Genomic DNA, 25,641 nt, shown 5'->3' on the forward strand with positions numbered 1-25,641 from the left:
GCAGGGCCAAGATCTATGAAAGGAAGAGAAGCCAGAAATGTGAGCCCACAGCTTTAGCCAAATGAGTTAAATAAGCTCTATGGTAGAAATCAAAGGTTTAGAAAATAAAATAATGTAAATCACTACATTAACATATTGAAGGAAAAACCTAGGATAATTTCAGTAAGTGTTGGAAAACTTTTATGCAATTGAACATATATCAATGAAAAAAACAGCAAATTTGAAGTAGAAGAAAATTTCTTAATCCAATAACAAATCTATCCCCCACAAAAGAAAAACAAACAAAAAAACTCTACAGCAAACATTGTACTTAATGATGAAACAGTGAATGTATTCTTGAAGATCAGGAATGAGAGGCATGCCTGCTATAGTAACATTTCTATTTAACATTATACCGAAAGTTCTAGCCAGTGCAGCAAGGAAAAAAGTATTAAAAAAGAACAAAGCATTTGCTTGTAGATGATATGATTATTGACAAAGAAAACCTAAAGTAACCTACGGGTAAAGTATTAAAATAGCAAGATTAATGGATAAATTATTTTAAAATCAATTGCATTTCTGTACACCAACAACAAAGCAAAATTTAAAAAAGAATATTTACAAAAGTATGAAAAAAATGGTCAAGTACCCACGAATAAATCTAAGAAAAGATAGGTATGACCCATATGGAGAAAAATCTCCATGGTAAATGGAAATACACCATGTTCATGGATTGAAAGACTCCATATTATAAAGATTTCAATTCTACATAAACTTTTATATAGATTTATTATAATCTGAAAATCCATAGCTGGACTTGTGTGTGTGTGTACATAACTTGATAAGTTGATTTGAAATGTATAAGGATGTTTAAAGGCCCAAGAATTGCTAAGATACTCTTGCTAAGAAAATCTTGAATATGTGGGAAGGTGTATATGTTACTGATGGGTGATTCAATACTGAATGATACAAATTCCACTGAATTAATTTGGAAAGTCAGTGCATCCTAGTAAAAATACTAACAAGGTTTTTTAGTAGGACCTGACATGCTATATTTAAAATTCCTCAGTTGGTTAAGCGTCCTACTGTTGATTTCAGTTCAGGTCATGATCTCACATTTCATGAGCTGTCATCATGGAGCCTGCTTTTGATTCTCTCTCTGCCTCTCCTTCACTTGTGCACAGGCTGTCTTGCTCTCTCAAAATAAATAAATTTTAAAAAAAGCAATGAGGAGATCTTGCTTTACCACATAGAAAACCATTTAGAAATTGTAATAATGTGGTGGTATTGCATAGAATGGGGTGTAGAATCCAGAAACAAAACGTATATATGATAAAGATCACGTTTCAAACCAATGAGAAAAGTGTAGGCTTTGATATTGGGACAATTGATGTGCATTTTAAAAAGTTACAAATCATGCCATGTACAAAAATTATTTGTATTAAAACAAAACAATGAGTGTCAGTTTTATAGATATCTTACAGTGTTTAAGGTAAAGACTCTCCAAGAACCAGCGATTCGTTTACTTTTATGCACAAAAAGGAGTAAAGTTCATTCTGTGACTCTTCTGAATAACAACAAAAAATGGCTAGCTTTAAAATTATGGATATTAATTTGAATATTTTTACTCATGTTGATCAACCAGCACAAAAATCCTGAAGTCCAGATATTTCAAAAAAGGTTTTGCCAGGGAGCCTAGGTGGCTCAGTTGGTTAAGCATCCAACTTCCACTCAGGTCATGATCTCACGGCTTGTGGGTTCGAGCCCTGTGTCAGGCTCTGTGCTGACAGCTCAGAGCCTGGGGGCTGCTTTGGATTCTATGTCTCCCTCTCTCTCTGCCCCTCCCCTGCTTGTGCTCTGTCTGGCTCTCTCAAAATGAACAAACATTAAAATTTTTTTAAAAAGCGTTCCTACGGACACCCTTTAAAGGACAATTTCATGATTACTAAATATGGAAAAGATTCCAATGTAGATTTTTTCCCTCTCCTACTTTATCTAAAAAGTTTGTTCTAAATAGAAAGTTTTGGGGGCACCTTGGTGGCTCAGTCGGTTAAGCGTCCGACTTCGGCTCAGGTCATGATCTCGCGGTTCATGAGTTCAAGCCCCGCGTCGGGCTCTGTGCTGACAGCTCGGAGCCTGGAGCCTGTTTCGGATTCTGTCTCTCTCTCTCTGACCCTCCCCCGTTCATGCTCTGTCTCTCTGTCTCAAAAATAAATAAACGTTAAATAAATAAATAAATAAATAAATAAATAAATAAATAAATAAATTAAAAGAAAATTTTGGCTATTTAAAATTGTCTTGGGGGTACACCTGGGTGGCTCAGTCAGTTGAGTGTCTGACTCTTGATTTTGCCTCAGGTCATGATCCCAGGATTATGGGATCAGGCCCCACATCTGGCTCCATGCTGAGCATGGAGCCTGCTTGAGGTTCTGTCTCTCTTTTTGCCCCTCTCTCCTGCTCAAGCACGTGTGTTCTCTCTCTCTCAAATAAATTTTTTTTTTTTTAATTAAAATTCTGTCTTGGGGCATTCTGGTGGCTTAGTCGGTAGAACATGTGGCTCTTGATCTCAGGATTGTAAGTTCAAGCCCCATGTTGGGTGTAGAGATTACTTTAAAAAATTAAAAACATTTTTATTTTATGTATTTTCATGTTAAGTGTGTACAAATTCCATTTATTACTGGAACTATAAATTGAGACCAGGCCTGCGGTTTCAAAGACTTAAGATTTCATTTGCTAGATCTGAATCTGAAAGCAGTGCCCACAGAAAACTAAGACTTAAATAAAACACAGTTGCTTTTCAGAAATCAAAAGGCAACTTATGAAAGGTTTATAATTATATAACTTTCTAATAGGAAAGGGCTGAAACAAGAGATAATACTAAAAACTATAAAGGAAAAGATTAAGTTTGATTTTATCTAACTGGTTTGGTAGGATATATGCCAAACCTTTTTCAGTACATTTTAATAGATATTGATGAAGAAATACATAATTTTGTTATATATAATTTTTTTTCCTAAGTTGCCTCATCGATGCATGCTTTTCTGCAACCAGCTTTTCTCATTTAGAAATGTGTTTTCGAGTTCTTGCATATCCACATAAAACTTATCCCTTTCTTTTTAAATGTTGCACCATATTGCAAACTATTATGTACCGTGGCTTATAGAATCAGTCATTCCTCTTTCATGTACTTTTAGGTACTTTCAATTTCTCATTACAATGAAGCATATCTTTATGTTTCTTTGTATTTATAAATGATTATTTCTTTAGATTAAATTCCCAGAAAAAATTTCTGAGTCAAAAGTTATGCACATTTAAAAGTTTGATAGATACAAGGTTGGCCATTTAGCTCAGCTGGTTAGAGTGTGGTGCTAAAAGTTTGATAGACACAGGTACTCTCCGGACCTAAACTGTACCAGTTTATGCTTCACTATCATATTTGAGAGTACCATTTCCTACTATTGCCAACAGCAGATAATTTCAATCTTTTAAATACTTGCTACTGGGGTGTCTGGGTGGCTCAGTCAGCTAAGTGTCTGACTCTTGATTTCAGTTCAGGTCAAGACCTCACAATGATGAGATGGAGCCCCATGTCAGGTTCTGTGCTGAGCATGGAGCCTGCTTGGGATTCTCTTTCATACTCTCCCTCTCTGCCCCTCCCCCCCTCAAAAAAATTAATAAAACTTTAAAAATAAAAAATATTTGCTACTAACATGGGTAAAAAAAAGTTATTCATTATAGTTTGTATGATTATAAATAAATATCAATAATGAAAGAATGCTAGAAAACTAAAGAGAAATGTGTCATTTGCTTTCAGGTCAGTGCTGACGGTTGCTTGCGAACAGACTGAAGTTCTGCTTTTTGACCCTATATCTTCAAAGCACATAAAAACACTTTCTGAAGCTCATGAAGACTGTGTAAATAATATCAGGTCAGTATTTTAGTGAAATAGTGAAGTTTATTAATGTGACCCAAAATATTCTGTTTTGGAAGTTAATGAAAATTGGTAATGTCTTGCCCAGCAGTGCTAGATGACATGCATTTGTGAACTTTGAATTTTATCCCTTGTGAAACTTATCCCTTTAATTATAAAACTTACTATTAACCATTTTGGATAAGAATTTTTCTGAAATGCATTTTTCACTTCCATATGATTTTATCTTTTCTCTTCATATATTAGGGTCATCATTATGAACCTCAGCCATGCATTACAATAGTCCTCCAATGTCTTTGGGCTAATGATCTGTGTAGAATTATGGCAATCCCTTACTTAGCCTCTCTCACCTATCCCCTCCCCATTCCAAACTATTGAGGGGGAAAAACACATTTGCACAGAGAACTTCTTTATAAAAGCATGTTGGAAGCTCCTTAAATTCTTAATAATGTGGGAAGTAAATAACAGTTGAACAGCTTGGTGGATTAATATGCAGTCATTAAAATGATGGTCATAGGGACTACATATCAACATGGACAAATGCTTGGGACAATATAGGTAAAAATCATGATAAAAATTGTTAAAAATATGAAATGCAGAAGATAAGGAAATATTTTTCAATGCTAACATAGGATGGGTTAGAATGAATGGATAATGAGTAATTTTCTGTTTTCTAAACATTATGTAATAAGATTATATTCCCTTTATAACGATTACTGTTACTGTTCAAAAAAAAAAAACGTGGAAATTACTTCTAGTCACAGTGACTTACTGAGTTTTGATGTAACCTCTATGCTCTAAACACACTGAACAATAAATAGCACAAAAGATATAGTGAGGCTCTGAAACAACATAAACATTTTCGTGGGCCAGAAATGGAACACAGGGAAGCTGTTATAGGTCTGAAACTGCAAGCCCACTGAGTTTTCCATCTGGTATTGATGTGTGGTAGTTTTAGTTCCTGTCAAGAATCAGAAGTACCCAAGTACTTTATGTGAAGCAGGAACCAGAGCCAGAATTACTACACAAAGCCAGGCATTTGACTAGAGTGCCTGTCCCATTTGTGGAAGGCTGAATGCCTGCCCCATTTGTAAAAGGCTGAAAAAAGGAAAAAGCTATTCACTACCTGAGGCTGTGGGTTTTGGCTGATTAAGACACATCCTCCTGGCCTGACTCAGTAATGAAGTCATTACTGAGTCAGTGATTGAATGTATATGTGTGATAGCTCCAATATCATCAGGAAACTGAAGGACTTAATGTCATTATGTGGCCTAATTGTGGATTAGTGGTTCAAAAATCCAAATGGGGGCAACTACAAAAGCATTAAATAGGAGAAGAAAAAAAGTAATTAAAAACCTTTCTTAAAACCTTTCTTACTCAAAATGAGCCTATAACCAAAATGCCAAAACTCATGAAGACATACTAATATCATAAAATCAGCAACTAAAACAAGCATTTTTTTCTGGATGAAGTTAATTTTATGGAGTAGTCCAACAAAGACTTTATTTTTAAAAATAAATTATTTATTTTTTTTTGACTAGGTAATACATGCACGTGGTACAAAATTCAAAGGTACAAAAGGGTAAACAGTGAAAAGTAAGTCTATCTCCCACCTCTGTCCCCTAGCCACCCAGTTCCCCTCCCCAGAGGCAACCACTATTACCAATTTCTTGCTATCCTTTTTGAGATAGTCTATGCATGTACAAGCATACACACACACGTACATACATACACTTTTATATAAATGGTAGCGTACTACACACACTATTATATACCTTGGCTTTTCCCTTGAATAACATATTTAGAGATTATTCCATGTTAGTACCCATGGGATAATCTTATTCTTTTTAACGGCTGCATAGTATTCCATTGGTTGGGAGAAACTTTAAAGCATTTTTAGGATGCTCAAAGAAATAAGGAATACTTTCCATTTAAAGAGATGAAACGAGAATAGGTTAATCTGGAAAAAACCAACTACAACTCTTAGAAATTAAAAATGTAGTTAGTATATAAAAAACTCAAAAGAGGGGGTAAATATTATCCTTTACATCATTGATGAGAGAATTAATGGATTGGAAAATACTGAGTACTTAAAAGTCATAGAGGATTGAAAGACTCCAATGTATGTATGATAAGAATTATAGAAAAGGAACATGCAGAGATTGGTGGAGAACTAATTTTTGAAGGCACAAAGGGAGAGAATTTTTAGCATTAAAGAAGGTCCTGAATCCTTGAATCAAAAGTAAACTCTAAATGTCACATAGGTTAAATAAAGATAAATGTACATTGAAACAGGTTGTAGTAAAACCCTAGAGAGTATCAAAGATAAAGACAAAATCTTAAAAACCACCAATGTTAGAGGCCAGAATACCTACAGAGGTATATAATTCAAGGTTATAACAAAGTTTCTCAACAGCAACAGTTGATGTTAGGAGATTATGAAGTAGTATCTTAAATACTAAGGAAAAATAATGCTCCATGCCATATATCCAGGTAAACTGTCATTCCATAATGGAGAATTTAATTAGGTGAAATGATAAATGTTATTAATAGCAGGAAGATAATAATTTAGGGTTTTTTGGGGGGTGTATTTAAAACAAAGTTAAAACTAAAAGTCTAGATTTATTTTCTCCTAGTCATATTAAAAAGAAAAAAAGTGAAATTAATTTTTAATGTTTTATTTACCCCAGTAGGACTAAAACATTATCATTTCAACATGTAACTATTATAACATTTATTGAGATATTTTACTTTCATTTTTGAATGTTGAATTTTCAAAATCCGGTGTTTAACACTTAGAGCACATCCCAATTCAGACTGGCCACATATCAAGGACTCAAAAGCCACATGTGGCTAATGGCTACCAAACTGGACAGTGTAGCTTTGGATAGTAACAACAAATAGATTGTGTGTAATATGGTAAGGTTCATGTAAGGTTCAGAAAGAAGGCAGAAATATTAAGTAGCTTCAGACTCTTTCAGAACAATGTGTAATTAAATACATGCAATGAAAAAGAAACTTAAAGGTAACTAATATAGTAGACATACAGTGTATAGATTCCAAATCAGAAGTGGGGGGAAAGGGAATACTTTTCCCTTATAGGTTTTACAAACCTATACTTGATAGGTTTAGTAGAAAACAGGAAAGCTTTATAAAGTAAATAAACAAATAAAGCAAGCAAAGGGATGATAAGTAGAAAACAAGGAGTAGAAACAGTTCCAAATATATGAGTAGTTCTCAGTAAGTATAAATGGATTGATCTTCTTTATTAAAAGACACAGAGATAGCAATTTGAATAAAAACCGAAATCATCTGTATACTTTCTATAGAGATAAAAAGTTGCCCAGAAATGGGAAAACTAATATAGATTATCATTATTGGACAGATGGAAGATCAAAAGCCTAAATAAGGATAAAAATACAACAGTACATACTGATAAAAGGAAAAATCAACTCAGAGCATGTAATTAGGAACTTGTATACAATTTGAAATTTGTATATTTCAAAAAACAAAACAAAAAATCCCAAAACAAAACAGATAAGGAATTACAAGTCTATAATCATAGTGAGAGACTTTTAATACACTTCCATCCCAAACTAGTAAATCAAGTAGATAAAAATTAGGCTATAGAAGATTTTAAAATATCTTTTACAACCTTTCTACTAAAAATAGAAATGCAGAATAAGATGTATTTAAAATGTATTTTTTTAATGTATAATTGAGCTGGTAAGAAAGAAAGGAATCCTAGGGCCAAAAATGAAATAGAAGCAGGAATGCAAATAAGTAAATTGGTATTCAGCTGGCTTTTACCCTGGAGGCATTTGCCAAATGCTAGTGAGTGACCTTGATCTTCTGTTTTGATATGTATAAGGAGTTACAGTGAACAGGAGAGTTAGTTTTATGGCCAGTTCAAGATGAGGAATCTAGTGGAAAACTCTGCATAAAGCTGGGACTCCCCAGGGCTATACTTACAGCATTAAGGTGATCTAGAAATATACCACGCTGTTCATGTAGATTATGACCTTGGTAGAGGGATGTCAGAAAATCTCCTCAGTAAGTTTCTAACCACAAGTCCGCCTTCATGCATGTATGGGGCCCAAATTCACACTACTATATGGTCCAAAGCCATCTAGCCAGCAGTTTAAAATTGAATCCAAGTTGATAGTACTGCCAGGTACTTGCAAAAACAAACGCATATCTTCTCTCAGGGAGAAAACTCAGTATCATAAAGAAGTCAATTCTTTCCAAATTAGTCTATAAATTTAGTTCAGTTTTAATCAAAATACAAGCAGGGTTTTTTTTTTTTTTTTTTAAACTTAAAAATTCATATGGAACAGCAAAGTGCCAAGAATATCTGAGACAGTTTTGAAGGTTGCTAAGATGGTAGTCTTCCTGATATCAAACACAGTCTTAGGACAGGGATTAAGTGCCTAATGGAATGGAGTAGAACTTCCAGAAACAGACCCATGCATATATGGAAATTTGATATATGACAGCAGGGGCATTACAGATTAATGGCAGGGAAATGGAAAAGAGAGAACTGGTTATCTATATATATATATGTAGATTTTCATATATATATATATATATATATGAAAAAACAAAGTAAGATTAGATTTCTATCTCATACCATAGCTAAATATAACTGCCAGTTGAAGACCTAATTATGAAAGCAAACCTTTAAAGCTTTAGAAGAAATATAGAATATATTTATGTTCTAAGGATGAGAAAGGATTTTTTTTAAGATACAAAAAGCATAACTCATTAAAGGATTGCTAAGTTTGACTGCATTAAAATTTAAAACTTCATTCTAACCAAAGACAACAATGTGAGAAGATAACCTATAGGCCGGTGGGAGAACATATTTTCAATGCACATAGCCAAGAAAAGATTAGCATCCAGAATATATAAAACAATTACCCTGGAGCAAAATAGGCAGAAAATCATGTAAGAGAAGCTAAAATGAGCAGTAAATATGGAAAAAATTTTCAAGCTTCCTAGTTACAAGAATATAAATAAAAATAAGCAATGAAGAAATACTAAGTATTGGCAAAGATGTCGAGAAGTAGAAACTCTTAGGCATCATTGATGGAGTATAATTGATAAAATTATTTTGAAGAGCAATTTAGCAATATCTGGTAAAATTGAAGAGCAAAATTTTTTTTTAAGAAATTAAAGCATACGTAAACAAGGAAATGTGTAAAGAAGGTTCATTATAGCATCTTTAGTAATACGAGTTGGAAACAAATCTCCATTAAGAAGATAAGTTCTAGTATACTCATATAATGGAATACTATACATCAGTTAAAATAAATGAACTAGAAACATCAGCATCTGAGATACATCTCAGAAATTCAAGGTTGAGCCAGAAAAGCAAATTATAGAATGAGCTGTACAGTGTGATACCATTTATGTAAAGTTTGGAAATATACAAACATAAGCATATTTGTTGGTTCTCTGCTCTATCCCCAGCACCTAGAACTGTGCCTAGCACATGGTGCTAATTAAATATTTACAGAGTAAATTGAACGCAAAACAAAACTATACATTGTTTATGGATACATACTTAGGAACTCATGGTATTAAAAACTTGCATGGGGAGTGACAAATTTTGGATAGTGGTTCCCTCTGGAGAGGGAGGGAGGGGAATGGGATTGGGGAGGGATATTCAGGGTGCTTCAGTTGTGTTTGTAATGTTCAAGAAATCTGAAAGATAACAAGTTGTTAAAATTTGATAAGGCTGGGTGGTGTGTATCACAGTCTTTGTTATATTCTTCATAATTTTCTCTATGTTTTAAATATTTTACAATTTAAAATTTTCTTATCTCAAAAAGAGAAGATGTGTTGAATTGTTTGCCCCTATTCAAAATGATCTCTGGCTAATCTGCTGTTAGAATTTGTTCTTTATCAATGTCAACTCTCATTTGCTGCTATCAGTGTTTCTGCTTTAGTACTCCACACTTACAAATTTGAATTTGCTTATCTGTTGGTTAGAAAAACAGATTTTGAAGCTTTTTTAGAAGTACATATCACTTAAGAGTTTTGTGTGAGAATCTGAGGGGTCCTCTGGCATGAGCTTATGTGTATATTATTAATAATACTAACTTCCATTTTTACTGAGTGTCTACCATGTGCCAAACCTTTGTGAAGCACTTTCATACAATATTAATTCTTACATTATCCTGATGTGAAACAGATACTGTATCCATTTTAAGAGATGAAGAAATTGCAACTCAGTTAAAGAGATTTGTCCAATATCTTTAATATGTAGCAAGTGGTAGAGCTGGAATTCATGCTCAGTTCAGTTAGACCACCTCAGTACTGTTTAGAGATGTGGGCATGCATTTCCTGGTTTGGCTCTAGATAGTGATTTCGTATATACTTAGTAATGTCTTCTAGTTCATTCCTTAGTTTTTTAAGGTTTGCTTATCTTGTAAACTAAAAATATTGATAGTTGTAAAGAGTATTTTCTCTTTATTCATATTTAGGGACAGTAAGGGGGAAAGTATGTTATTTAAATTCTTAAGCCCATTATACAGATTTACTTATTCATGAGGACTCTGTGTGTCAATTTAAGAGTCCATTTAATAATTAAGGTCCCCCAGTTATGAGGTTACAAGGGCAGTTGAGGTTATCATAAGAATATTTACTTAGTGGTATGACAGTTAAAAAATTAATACCTATTTAATATTCCAGGATCTATTTTTTCCCTCCCACCGTCTTTGTTGGTCTTTTCCTGATTGGTATATTTCAAATACTATAATGTAAATGCAGTGTTCATCACTGGGAACATGAAATTTCTTATCTTGCCAAGGATGTGGAATTTCACAAAACCCTAAGACTGATATTAGAAAACTGATCAATTACATATAAAATCATTAGCAAATGAGGATCTGATAGAGGTAGACTAGTTATCAATTAAAGAAAAGGAAATCACAGAAATGATGACTTGGTAGATACTTCAGAGAATTATGTGAATATCTCATGGGACTAAGGAAAGGCCCTTGAGAAAATGGATAAAGCCATTGATTTTTATATAGAAATGATTCTCTTTTTATAGTATAAAACTCAAATATTAAGGAAGGGTATCATATTTTGCTGTCATAATTTCATTGGAAAGATTATGCAAGAAAAACCCCAAACATTTAACTTATTCTAAGAATTTACACGTAGTTAAATAAATGTAAAATAAATGTTAAACATTTTTGTGATTTTTGGTTTTTAGACAATACTTTCTTTCCTGTGTACAATGAAATGTTGGTACCTGTTTTAAGAAAATTCTATTTCAGTTGCTCTTATCCTTTACCAATTAACCTCTGATAATGAAAACCTCAGTTTATCCAAATGTCAGTTTATCCAGAACTGTTACAGTCATATGTTGGTGTCTGATGGGGACATATGGGGCAGTTTTATAATTCATAAGTTCATAGGTTTCAGTGTGTGGAGTGTGTCTCCTGCTTATTAGGGACTATGAAGTTAAAAAATATATTTATTAACTTATTAGGCTAGACAGTTTTAATTTGAGAAGTTTGAGCCAGATTTCCAAGGGTTTGTCTACTACTTTACATTCTCTGCATCTGCTTGCTTTAGGATAAGAATTATGGATACTTTAACTGGTCTCCTAATCTACATTCTTAATTTTCTGTAATTTATTCTCTTCACCAATGATTCTTCAATACCAAGATTTTTTAACAGGTAAAACTTTGAGGCAAAATGAGAAAACTAAATTCAAAGTGTTGAATTTTTCATCAAGGTAAATTTGTTCAATTCAAATTGTTAGCTTTTGTTCCAAGATAATATTCTTTTTACATCATTGGTATTAAAATATCTTTCATGCAACATTGGTAATTTTTCAATGGCCTAATTTTTCAGTGGCCTTATAAAAATTTTAAAGCTGATCCCCCACTTTATTTTTTATGAAAATACAAAAGTTTTGAAAACTTAGCCACCTCAGAGATCTTTCTGAAACTCTTCTCTAATCGTGTCATTCTCTTGCCAAAACCCTTCAGGGTGGACCACTGGGCAGTATAATCCCACTGGAGTTTTGAATCCATATGTACTTTAAGTATTTTCTGTAGACTAAATAAAATAAAATCTTTCCCCTAAATTTCTTATTTATTTTTTTAAGTTTTTATTTATTTATTTTGAGGGAGAAATAGAGTGCAAGTGGGGGAGAGGCACAGAGAGGAGGAGAGAGAGAATCTCAAAGCAGGCCCCTCACTGTTAGTGCAGAGATCGATGTGGGGCTCAAACCCATGAATTGTGAGATCATGACCCCAGCTGAAAGCAAGAGTCAGATGCTTCAACCAACTTAGCCAGCCAGGTGCCCCATTCTGTAAATTTTTTAAATGTATGAAGATGCTCTATGTTGATGATCAATTTATTTTAAAAGTTTGATTCTCCATTAGCCTTTTGTCATCGTGTATGTTTTTCAATCATATAATTCCTGTCAGGAAGTCATTAAAATATTTTTATCTTAAAAAGCCTAATCAGTGAAGATAAAACCATAGGAGAAAAATGAACTTGATTATATAATCACTAAAATTTTGATATAATAAGAAAATATATAAACCACATAGAAGGACAGATGCATATGTGGCGGGGCACCTGGCTGACTCAGTTGGTAGACTGTGCAACTCTTGATCTCAGGGTCATGTTGGGCATAGAGCCTACTTAAAAAAATAAAATAAAATGCTATAAAATTCAAAGAAGTATATGTGCAAAAAATATTCAACATACTATCTTTGAAAAACTGAGCTATATTATCGTTACTATAGAGAATTTATAACTTGGTAATAAAAATAATACAGCAATAGGAAAATCAGCAAGGAACATGAATAGCAATTCACAAGAGAAATATAATCTTCCAATTAGTATGAAAAATGTTCTACTTTACTAAAAATAAAAGTTTCAATTTAGATATTTTTTTTTCCTGGCATTTAAGAGAATTAAAATATTAGAGAAATGGATACCCCTGACTGCTGGTGGAACTACAGAGGACAGTTTGGCTGTGTGTATCAAAAAAGCCTTATATTTTTTAAAATCCTTTTTTATTTAACAATAAAACTTCTGGGAATGTACTTAGAAAAATAACTAAGGATGTGATTAATATTCAGCTGTTGGGATGTTCATCACTGAACAGATGGAAAAAACTGGAAACAATGTAAACATTCAACAGTTGCTTGTTTTAAAAAAAAATTTTTAAGGTTTATTTTTTTGAGAGAGGGAGAAAGAGCACAAGTCGGGGAGGGGCAGAGAGAGTAAGAATCAGAAGCAGGCTCCAGGCTCTGAGCTGTCAGCACAGAGCCTGATGTGGGGCTTGAACTACGAACTGCAAGATCATCACCTGAGCCAAAGTGGGACGCTTAACCGATGAGCCACCCAGATGCCCCTATTAGTTTTTAAGAAAGAAAACGGTGGGGGGAGGGGGGGCTGGTGGGTCCATCGGTTCAGCTTAGGTCATGATCTCACGGTTCATGAGATTGAGCCCCACAGTGGTCTCTGCAATAACAGTGCAGAGCCTGCTTTGGGATTCTCTCTCTCTCTGTCTCCCCCTCTGCTGCTCACCCTTTCACTCTCTCAAAATAAATAAATATTTAAAAATAAATAAAACCAAGGATGATGTATCATTTATAAAAAAATATTATGGCTCATTCATACAGTGAATCTATTCAGCCATTAAGAATGATTTTGTTGGGCTGCCTGGGTGGCTCAGTTGGTTGAGTGTCAGACTCTTGATTTCGGCTCAAGTCATGATTTCGTGGTTTGTGATTGGGCCCCATGTTGGGCTCTGTGCTGACAGCGTGGAGCCTGCTTAAAATTCTCTCTCTCCCTCTCTCTGCCCCTCCCTTGCTTGCGCTCTCTCTCTCTCTCTCTCTCTCTCAAAATACATAAACATTAAAAAAAAAAAGATTTTGTCAATCTTTAATAACATGGCAAAATAATTATGATATTAGGCTTGCAATATAAGAATTAGGCTACATATCAATAACTGTAGTTATTTTTATGGTGGATTTTTTCCATTTAAAAAGATTTCCAACAGGCATATATTTATAATATAAAAATATTGGGAATCGCTATAGAATAAATCCATGATATATTCTTTATTTATATCTACTTTGCCGCACACAACACTCTAACTGCCATTGCCTCTCAGAGTATACCATCCCTCCACATGCCTCTTTACTTTTGCTTACCCCTTTGGCCACTTAGGGAGTGTCTGCTCATGTTATTTATTTATTTATTTTATCTTTGAGAGAGAGAACATGAATGAGGGAGAGGCAGAAAGGGGGGGTGAGAATCCAGTGTGGGGCTTGATTGTAGGAACCATAAGATCTGATCTGAGCCAAAATCAAGAGTCAGCCACTTAACAGACTGAGCCACCCAGGTGCCCCTGCCTGCTCATCTTTTAGAGTTGGTTCAAATGACACTACCAGGAGGTCTTTCCTAACTACCCTTTTCTTTGCTTATTCCACACAATTATTTTGTATAATTATTTATAATTTCTTCTCCACTAGGCAGTGAACTCCTATCTCAATCACTAATAATAAATATTTGTAAGTGCTTGTTATGTACCTGGCACTTTGTGTGTTGGGTACTGCAGATCTAACAATGAACTGTGCAGACAGTTCCCCTGCCTTCAAGGAATTTATAGCCTTATGAAATTATTCCTTACACTGTAATATTAAATGTTATGATAGACTCATAGAGTACTTTGGGAGATTAGAAGATTGGTGAATCTACCCCAGGCTGGATAGTGAGATAAGTCTTCCTGGAGGAATTAGCCGAATAATAAAAAGAAAGCAAGCGTTAGCCAGGTCAAGGGGTAGGAGGAAGGTGGTTTCAAGTAGTAGACACAGTTTGTACAAAATTCTGGAATTTTAAAACCATGTTAAATTTTAGGAAGGTCATTATGATATTTGTGGTTACTGGGGTTGATTTCTGATAAAAAATAATTACGTATAATTTTATCTTGAAAGAAGCTCCAGAATTCATTTCATATTTCTGTAAGACATTAGGAAATTTTATGTAACAGCATAGCTAGAGCATCCTAATGTTGAATTAGGCAGAAATTCAAGGGTGATTGGTAGATTTGTTATTTTTTAAGTATTTGTATAAAATATATTCTAATGATTGAGAAATCAGTGTAAAATAATAAAAAGTTTGAATTATGAACTTGAAAGTGAACTCCTATCTCAATCACTAATAATAAATATTTGTAAGTGCTTGTTATGTACCTGGCACTTTGTATTTTAATTATCTACCCTGTAATCTTAACTGGTTCTAATGTTGCTAAGTATGATTATTTGGGGAATGCCTTTCTTTGAATTAATAGATTAAAAACATGGCATTTTAACAGAAATTTTTGTATGTAAATGTCTTCTAAACAGGAAGACATTACTTGTAGCAGAGTAAATATTTGTTACAATTACGAACCTTTACAGCTTAACATATCTCGCTCTGCAATCAAGTCTTTAAAATCTCTGTCTCCTGTTGTCTCTCACCATTTGTGTTTCCTTATACAGATTCTAAAGTTCTTGCTCTTTAGCACTGTTCTCCAAACACCCACCCCTATTTCCATTTCCAAATAAAAATCAATAATACAAAGCAAATGGATAAAGTTGCATTGTGGTCCTCATTAAGTCATAGTATCTTTCCTTGTGATTATATGAATTCTACTTACTGTTTATTGTATATCAGAATCACTGGGTTTATACAGTAAGTTTGTAGTCCTTTTTTGTTTGTTTTCTTGATTAGGTAATATAGAGACTGTTTCTCAAATTTTCTTTAACAAGAGATTAAATAAACCAGTTTTTCTTTTCTGCTTTGTAGATTTCTTGATAACCGGCTGTTTGCTACCTGCTCTGATGACACTACAATAGCACTGTGGGATCTGAGAAAATTGAACACCAAAGTATGCACTTTACATGGTCACACTAGCTGGGTGAAGAACATCGAATATGATACTAATACAAGACTCTTAGTAACATCAGGATTTGATGGAAATGTCATTATTTGGGACACCAACAGGTTTGTGAATGGGAGACCATGTTAGGATTGTGAACAAAAAATTTGTTTAAGATGGTAACTAAATTCAGAGATTTGTCTTAGCTTTTCTGTATCTTTAAGGAGGAAGAACCTGCCTTGGGGAAAAACAATCAAAAAATGATTCCATCTTTTGTTACTTGCACTTAGTCATATATTGCAAGTAAAAAATTTGGAGAAAATTATATGGAAAGGAGACCAAGTAGTATAGTTAATGATGAAAACTGGTTTACAAGTTGAGTTTCCTAAATTTAAGGACTTTAAGGAAAAATATTATTTTCTCTATGGAACAGAAATGTTTTTCATTCTTTGGTCCTTTGATTCTAAATCTATTTATTTTGTAACTTTTGTACTTGTTTTTCATGCATTAAAGAGTACTTTCTCATTTGGAGTGGTACCAATCCATAGGGGGATGTTTGGAAGTAAATGTATCATGTAGTTTTAGTTGTTAATATGGGAGAAGAGAGGATTTCTACTGGCGTTTAATCAGCAGGGATCTGAGTTTCTAAACATCCTGCATGGGACAGTTTACACAGTAAACTAATAATCTATAGTGTCAGTAATGCCTCTGTTGTGAAATACTTCAATGTCTCCTTATAGAGAAATTGACCATTTAAAGAGTTGAAATTTGAGAAATGATTAGAATATACCTATTGCTGGGGCATCTGGGTGGCTCATTTGGTTAAGCTCCTGACTTCGGCTTGAGTCATGATCTCACAGTTCATGAATTCAGGCCCCACATCCAGCTCTGTGCTGACAGCTCGGAGCCTGGAGCCTGCTTCTGATTCTGTGTCTCCCTCTCTTTCTGCTCCTCCCCTGCTCATGCTCTGTCTCTCTCTCTCAAAAAATAAATGTTAAAAAAATTTTTTTAAATATACCTGTTGCTAGCTGTGGTGAAATGACAATACAGTGATATACAGGACTATTTCTGAAATATTCTTTTCAGAGGTCATATGTAAAAAGACAGGGGATATATTTTTTTTAATGTTTATTTTTGAGAGAGAGCGAGCGAGAGTGCACAAGAAGGGGAGGGGCAGAGAGGGAGGGAGACACAGAATCTGAAACAGGCTCCCGGCTCTGAGCTGTCAACACAGAGCCCGACATGGGACTCCAACTCAGAAACAGCGAGGTCATGACCTAAGTTGAAGTCGGACGCATAACTGACTGAGCCACCCAGGGGCCCCAAGATGGGATATTTTTAAAGATTTGTAACTATGCATACTGTTTCAGCAAAGGATATATAGATTATCTTTGAGACACACATAACTGTTAAAATTTATTTTTTAAGTTTAGAAATAAAACTTGGATAGGAATATGAATGGTAACTTCTAAATTAGTGGACAAAAGCTATTAAAACATGATCAATCCAATAGAGGCAGAGAAGGGAGGGGAAATCATTAAAAAAATACAGGTAAATCAGGAAGCACAAAAATATGGTAGGCAGATAATCCAAATATCAGTAATCGCAATAAACATATATGGACTAAAGTAGCCATTTAAAAGACAGATGGGGTTAGATTGGATTAAAAAAGAAAACCAAACTATATGTTCTTTGTAAGGGACACACCTAAAACATACCAATGAAAAAAATCTGAAAGTAAAAGGATGGGGAAAAAATAACAGGCAAATTCAAATCAAAGAAAAAGTTACATCTCCATTGATAGCAGACAAAAGAGAGTTTAGGGCATAAAGCATAATTAGTGATAAAAAAGGTACTATATTAATTAAAAGGTTTATTTCACTGGAGTATAAAATTCTTACATGTATCTAATAAACATAGCTTCAAACCATAAAAAGCAAAAATGGACAGATTATAAAAAAAAATATTTTCCGTATCAGTGGAAAATATTAAGCCATTCTCTCATTTACTAACAGATAAAATAGGCCAAAAAGTTAAAAAGACCATAGGAGATTTTACTGTTAATAAACTTGATTTATTAGGCATATTTAGAATTCTCCCAACACATAGTGAATACATCCTCTGAAGCAAACTCAGAATATGTACAAAAGGAGAGCATGTACCGGACTACAAAGTAAGTTTCAACCAGTATCAGAGATTTGTTATCACACAAATGATTTTCCCTGACCTCAGTATAGTTTAATTAACAGAGGTAACTATAAATTCCCATATTTGGGCTTATAAACTCATTTCCTAAATAATTCATGGATTGAAGAAGAAATTATTAGTGAAATCAGTAAACTAAAAATTAGTGAACTAAGCATTTTATCAAAAAAAACTGAAGGGCACCTGGGTGGCTCAGTCGGTTGAGCCTCTGACTTCGGCTCAGGTCATGATCTCACGGTTTGTGAGTTCGAGACCCGCGTCGGGCTCTGTGCTGACAGCTCAGAGCCTGGAGCCTGCTTTGGATTCTGTGTCTCCCTCTGTCTCTGACCCTACGCCATTCATGCTCTGTCTCAAAAATAAATAAACATTAAAAAAACAACTGGGAAAAGATTAAAAAGAGTAAACCCAATTAAAGTAGATTATGGAAATGATAAAAGAAATTAAAGCCTGTGTTTTGAAAAAGCCAATTGAAATTGCAATTATCTGGTAAGATTCGTTAAGAGAAATCAGACAAAAGATAATCTTAACCATAAAAAAAGGAGACAATAAAAAGTATACAATAAGATAATAAGTTCACCTTTATGCCAGTATACTTGAAAACTTCAATGAAGTAGACAGTTTACTCAAAATCCTTAGCAAAACTGATCAAGAGAAATAGAAAACCTGAAATAGACCTATCACCTGGACTGATTATTTAACCAATATGTACTGATTTATCTGAAGTAGTTGTTAAAATATTAAACTTCTTCTGTATTAAATGATAAATAGCCACTATCCTGAATCATCCCCAGGTCAAATCCTGTCACCTTCTGGTTACCCAGGCCCTTTTGGGGACACTTCCCTCAAGATCTCTCTATGATCTAGTAGCTAAAGTCCCCCTTAAAACATCTCTCCCCCTTTGGGGTGGGGGTTGTTCAGCATCTCATTTAATTCTGAGAACAGCCTCATGAGTTAGATAACTATTACTATCCCATTTTAAAGCTAAGGAAACCACAAAGTCAGAGACGTTGGGTAACTTGCCCACATGACTGTCATTAAGACAGTAAAATATGAGCCAAGAGTCAAACCCTGGTTTACAGACTGCTGAGAGGTACCCTTTGCTGATGGGAGTTTTAGGATATTACAGTAAAGTAATTCCCAGACCCAGTTCCAACACTGCCAACCACATCAATTCTGACTGGCTAGTTTTTTGCATTGCTGGTTATTTAAATATTCTGAATATTGCCTCTGCTATAGCCATTAAAGAAATAGAAAGTATCAATTAAAATTTATCTAATAAAACAGCAGGCCTGTCAGTTTTACAGGTGACTTCTACCAGATTATATAGGAAACAGAACACTTCAATTTTATTAAGTTGTTCAAATTCCAGAAAAAGGGGGAATTCTCCTTCTTACCTCATGTATGAAGTTAGAGTGACCTTAATACCTAAACCCAACAAAGATAATATTAGAAGAAAAAAATTGAAAGGTCAGTCTGCAATGTGAATGTAGATGCAAATATTCTAAACAAAAGAAAACTGAATCCTGTAAGTTATTAATCAAAATATCATGGCCAAGTTTGGTTTATTCAAGGCATCAAAAGATATATCCAGGGCGCCTGGCTGACTTAATAGAGCATGTGACTCTTGATCTTGGGGTCATGAGTTCGAGCCCCACATTGGGTGTAGATTACTTACAATCTTAAATCTATCAATAGAAGTTATATTAAAATTCTATTAATTTATCACATTAACAGGTTAAACCAAAAGTCCATATGATTGTTTTCATCAAGGAATCAAATTCAACATTTGTTCATAATTAAAAACAAAGAGGGGACATTATTACCAGTCTTTAAAAAATAATTTTTTTTAACGTTTATTTTTGAGAGAGAGAGAATGAGAGCAAGAGTGAGCGAGCAGGGGAGGGGCAGAGAGAGAAGGAGACACAGAATCTGAAGCAGGCTCCAGGCTCTGAGCTGTCAGCACAGAGCCTAAAGTGGGGCTTGAACTCACAAGCCGTGAGACTGTGACCTAAGCCAAAGTCTGACGCTTAATCAACTGAGCCACCCAAGAGCCCCCATTATTACCAGTTTTACAGAGATTGAAAGGATTATAAAGTGATACAATGAACAACTTTATGGCAACAAATTAGACAACTTAAATACCTAGAGAGTCCCAAATTATTTAAATTCACTCAAGAACAAATAGAAAATCTATAGACCTGCAGACCTAAAGCAAGCTAAAAATTGAAGTGGTAATTTAAAAATCTTTCCACAATGGAAAGCCCAGTCCCAAAAGTCTCCACTGATGAATTTTACCAAACATTTATAGAATAAATAATACCAGTCTTTCACAAACTTGCAGAAAATAGAGGAGGAGAGAATACGTCCCAACTCATTTTATGAGGCTGGTATTATTACTCTGATACCAAACCACACAAACATCACGAGAATGATAAACTACAGACCAATATTCCTCAAAAACAAAAAGAAGAAAATAGAAAAATCCTCAACAAAATATTAGCAAATCAAACATAGTATCATGTATAAAGGATTATATGTCACAACTGAGTAGAATTTATCCCAGGAAAACAGGGTTGGTTTAATATCCAAAAATCAATTAATGTAATACATCATATTCAATGCAATCCCTATCAAGATTCCAGCTGCCTTTTTTGGACAGATTGTCAAACTGATTCTAAAATTTATATGGAAATACAAATGACCCAGAATAGCCAAAACAACCTTGAAAAGAACAAAATTGGAAGACTCTCACATTTCTCAATTTCAGAACTTACTACAAAGCCATAGTAATCAAGACAAGGTGTTTACTGGCATGGGACAGGCATATAAATGAGGAACAGAATTGAGAATCCAGAAATAAACCATTGCATTTATGATGAGCTGATTTTCAACAAAGGTATCAAGGTAATTCAGTGGTTCAGGAAAGGATAGACTTTTCAAAAAATGATGTCTGTGCAACTGGATATCCAGATGCAAAGAGATGAATTTAGACCCTTATCTTACATTAAAAAAAAGCAATTCAAAATGGATTTCAACCTGAATGTAAGAGCTACAATCATATATCTCAGAGGAGAAAACTTGGGAGCAAATCTTCTTGCAAACCAAAGTAAGAGTGATTTAACAAATTGATAAAATGGACTTCATTAAAATTAAAAACTTTTGTGTATCAAATGACACCATTAAGAAAGTGAAAAGAAAGACTATAGTATGGGAGAGAATATATATCTGATAAAGGATGTGTGCCCAGAATATATAAAAAACTCTTGTAACTTCTATGTACACAATAACCCAATTTAAAAATGGGCAAAATATCTACATAGACATTTCACCAAGGAAGATATACAGATGATTAATAAGTATGTGAAAAGATGTTCAGCATCATTAGTCGTAAGGAAAATGCAAGTCAACCAAAATGAGAAATCATTTCACGTCCTTACTAAGATGGCTTTAATTGAAGACAATAACAAGTATTGGTAAGAATGTGGAGAAACTGGATCCTCGTAGATTGCTGGTAGGGATGTAAAATGGTTCAACCACTTTATAAAGCAGTTTGGTAGTTTCTTAAAATGTTAAACATAGAGTTATCATCTGACCAGCCATTGCACTCCTAAGTATGTACCCAAGGGAAACGAACACATACCACCGCACAAAGATTTGTCCATGAATGCTTATAACAGTATTATTCATAATATCCCCCATATGGAACAAATACAAATATCTATCAACTGGTAAGTGAGTAAACAAAATGTAGTATATCTATATAGTAGAATACTATTTAGTAATGAAAAGGAACAGAGTACTGATGTGCTACATCATGCATGAACCTCAAAAAAATTATGCTAAGTAAAAAAAGCCAAACCAAAAGACAACTTATTATATCATTCTGTTACTATTAAATGTCCACAATTAGCAGATCTACAGAGACAGAAGTAGGCTAGTGGTTCCCTGCAACTTGGAGTAGGAATAGGAAGTGACTGCTAATGGCCAGGGTAGGGTTTTTAGAATGAAGAAAATGTTCTAAAATTGGATCGTTTTGATGATTGCACAACTCCACTAAAAAATCACTTAATTGTAAGCTTAAAATGAGTGAATTTTATGACATGTAAATTATATCTTAATAAAGCTGTTAACTAGAAATAGTAGGAAACTCTTCAAAAGTATACACTAAAACCTACCTGACATTTTTAAATGGTGAAACTTGTAGAGGTTTTCTCTGTAGGGGAACCTGGCTGGCTTAGTCGGTATAGCATGCAACTCTTGATCTTGGGGTCAAGAGTTCAAGCCTGACATTGAATGTAGAGCTTGCTTTAAAGAAGAACATGCCTGCTGTTAACTGCTATTGTTTACCATTGTTTTGGGGTGGTTGTAGGCAGAGTCCTACTTGGTGCAGTATAATAAATATATAAGGATTGGAAAGGAACAAATGAAAAAACAGCATTCACAGATGATATTTGTCTTATGAAGGGTTGGTAAGCTTTCTGTAAAGGATTGTGCAATAAATATTTTAGGCTTTGTGTGCTATGTGGTTTCTGAGCAGCCATAGACAATACATAAATGAATATTGCTGTGTTCCAACAAACTTTCTATACAAAAACAAGCAATAATCCAGACTTGGCCCATAGACCAGTTTTCTGACCCCTGGTCTATATAGAAAACCTTAGAAATTCTGACAAATTATCAGAATTAGTAAGAGTTAACCAACCAAGATTGCAAGACTTAAGATCAAAATGTAAAAATCAGTAGTGTTCCTAATCATTACAACAAACATTTAAAAAAAATTTTAAGCATATAGTTTTTAGTAATTAAGAAAAAAATTTTTAATGTTTGTTTATTTTTGAGAGAAAGAGTCAAGTGCTCAAGCAGGGGAGGGGCAGAGAGGGGGGGGGGAGACAGGATCCAAAGCGGGCCCTGTGCCGACAGCAGAGAGCCCAAGGGGGGCTTCAACTCAAGAACCGTGAGATCATGACCTGAGCTGAAGTCAGACACTTAACTGACTAACCCACCCAGGCGCCCTGGTAATTGAAAAACCTTTTAAAAACCAGGATGGGTCAGGTCACAGATTAGACACAACTTTAAAAAACAGATTGGAAGATAGATACTGAAAAATTATCCAGAATGCAACAGAAATGAGATAGAATACATGAAAGAGCAGTTATGAGACCAGGAGAGTCCAATGTGAATGTTTCAAACATCTATTTGGAGCCCCAAAAGAATAGAGAAAATAGGTAAGAGGCAATACTGGAATAATAACGGATAATTTCCCAGAATATATGGATATTAATCTTACAATTTAGAAGGTCAAATGAATCGCAATAAAGTAGAAATCCAAATTTAGACATATCAGAGTGAAGCTGCAGTACTCCAAAGACAAAGAGAAGGTTAGCCCAAAGGGGGAAAAATGATCCAAATAAACAATTGACTAATAGCACCTACAAATAACAACAGGGTTAGGGTTAGGAAGCTGGAATTCAGTGGAATATTATCCCCAGTAGTCAGAAAGAATTGAAGTACATGACTGAGTACATAACTGAAGTTGTGTACTCAGCTAAATCTTTAATCATAAAAGAAGAGTAGGGGTGCCTGGGTGGTTCAGTTCGGTTGAGTGTCCAGCTCTTGATTTTGGCTCAGGTCACAATCCCAGGGTTGTGGGATCAAGCCCTGTGTCAGACTCTGTACTGAGCATGGAACCTGCTTGAGATTCTCTCTCTCCCTCTGCCTGTCTCTTCCACTCCTTCCCACCCTCCAAAAAAGAGGGAAATACAGATTTTCAGAACAACATAAAGAGAGAGTTTACCTCAACAAAGTCTTACCTAAAAATATATACTTCAGGGGTTGCCTGGGTGGCTCAGTTAAGTGTCCAACTCTTGATTTCAGCTCAGGTCATGATCTCACAGTCGTGAGCTTGACTCCCACATCAGGCTCCATGCTAGGTGTGGAACCTGCTTAAGATTCTCTCTCTCCCCCTCCCCCTCCTCCTCTCCCCTTCTCTGCTCACTCACTCTCTCAGAAAAAATTAAAATTAAAAAAAATATATATATATATACACACACACACACACACACTTCAGAAAGAAAGAATAAAATGGAAAGTTGGAGATGAAAGAAGGAATGATGAGCAAAACAACCAAATTTGTTAATCGTTAATGTCTGTAAAGCTAAGTACAAATTGTAAATTCTAGTTTGACGTTCAGAATTATGACTATCAACCAAATCCTTATATTTATGATAATTCTAGGTTTTGTTGGTTTGATTTCTTCTGTAGGTGTACAGAAGATGGGTGTCCACATAAGAAATTCTTTCACACGCGTTTTCTCATGAGAATGAGATTAACACCAGATTGTTCGAAAATGTTGATCTCAACGTCCTCTGGATATCTCTTGATTTTGCATGATCTTGACTTGACCAAGTCTTTAGAAGTAGGCAGCTATCCTATTTTGAGAGCAAGAAGAACTACATCAAGTTCAGGTAAGCTTTTCTTTTTTGATCAAAGAAAGTTTTCCAAAGAATCTCACACAAAGGGATGGCATATGTTTCCATTCTGAGAATGATAGCAGGAGAAAGGGAAGAAAATTAGAAGATATTTTTTGGAAAGCCCAGTGAGAGCTTTTTTCCCAAGGAAGTATAACCTATATAAATCTCTGACATAGCATAAATTAGTGCTTCTGTATCACAAATGATCTAGGGCAAAGAACTGCTAACTCTAAAAATGCTTTCTTTTAGCTATGCTATCCAGAAATCTTTCATCAATTTCTAAATCATCACTACCTCAAAAATTAGTGGTAGCCCAAGGTAGTATCAATCTTTTTAAGTCCTTCTGGAACCCAGCAGAGCTTTTAAGATATATTCAATATATGGGGCACCTGGGTGGCTCAGTTGGGTAAGCATCTGACTTTGGCTCAGGTCATGGTTTTGTGGTTCATGGGTTCCAGCCCTGTATCAGGCTCTGTGCTGACAGCTTAGAGCCTGGAGCTTGCTTCGGATCCTGAGTCTCCTTCTCTACTTCTCCCATGCTTGCACTCTGTCTTTCTCAAAAATAAATAAACCTTAAGAAAAAGACATATTCAATATAGAACTTTAAGTCTCTATTATATCCTAGACTATAAGATGTCCATACCCAGGTAGCTGGTGCCATCCTATTTCACAGCCCCTAAATACCCTCTTGCTAAAGCCCTGTTTTTCCTGTTGCTGATTCCATTAGACTTCAGTGAAATTGGGGCTCAGAAAAACTTATGCACCATAATTCATCTACATTTTATATGATAGACATTATATTTCATCACCTTTGGGAAGAAGAGGGCTGTTCCAGGAACATAATTTTGTGTTTACCCAGACGTAAGCATTTGGAACACATAATGTTTATTTATAAATTGCTATTTAAAATTGGCTTCAGATGGTTGGACTCTTTCTCTTGTCTATATAGGGCCACTTTTGAAGACTCCTTTGGGATAATGCAGGCCTCATTATACTGCATTTGCCCAATTTACTGCTAAAAGTAGAAATTTAAGTTTTACCAACGTATTTGCAAAGCAAGGCATTTCCTAAATATGTGAGTCCTTTTACATTCAGAAATTTATTTTTAGGTTAAACATTAGTAATCAGCTTAGTGAGAAGTAGTGATTTTA

The 25,641-nt window shown here is 34.6% G+C and overlaps 1 protein-coding gene across 4 annotated transcripts in view; it reads left to right on the forward strand.

Moving 5' to 3' along the window:
• Positions 1–25,641, forward strand: part of DCAF10 (DDB1 and CUL4 associated factor 10) — a 64,392-nt gene that overhangs the window by 29,501 nt on the left and 9,250 nt on the right. For all 4 annotated transcript variants that reach the window (XM_042965259.1, XM_042965260.1, XM_042965258.1 and 1 more), the window contains 3 exons: positions 3,794–3,907; positions 15,743–15,940; positions 24,282–24,484. In XM_042965259.1, the coding sequence (XP_042821193.1) occupies positions 3,794–3,907; positions 15,743–15,940; positions 24,282–24,484 (515 nt within the window). The remainder of the gene's footprint in view (positions 1–3,793; positions 3,908–15,742; positions 15,941–24,281; positions 24,485–25,641) is intronic.

Source organism: Panthera tigris, chromosome D4, assembly GCF_018350195.1.
Source record: "Panthera tigris isolate Pti1 chromosome D4, P.tigris_Pti1_mat1.1, whole genome shotgun sequence".
NCBI lineage: Eukaryota > Metazoa > Chordata > Mammalia > Carnivora > Felidae > Panthera > Panthera tigris.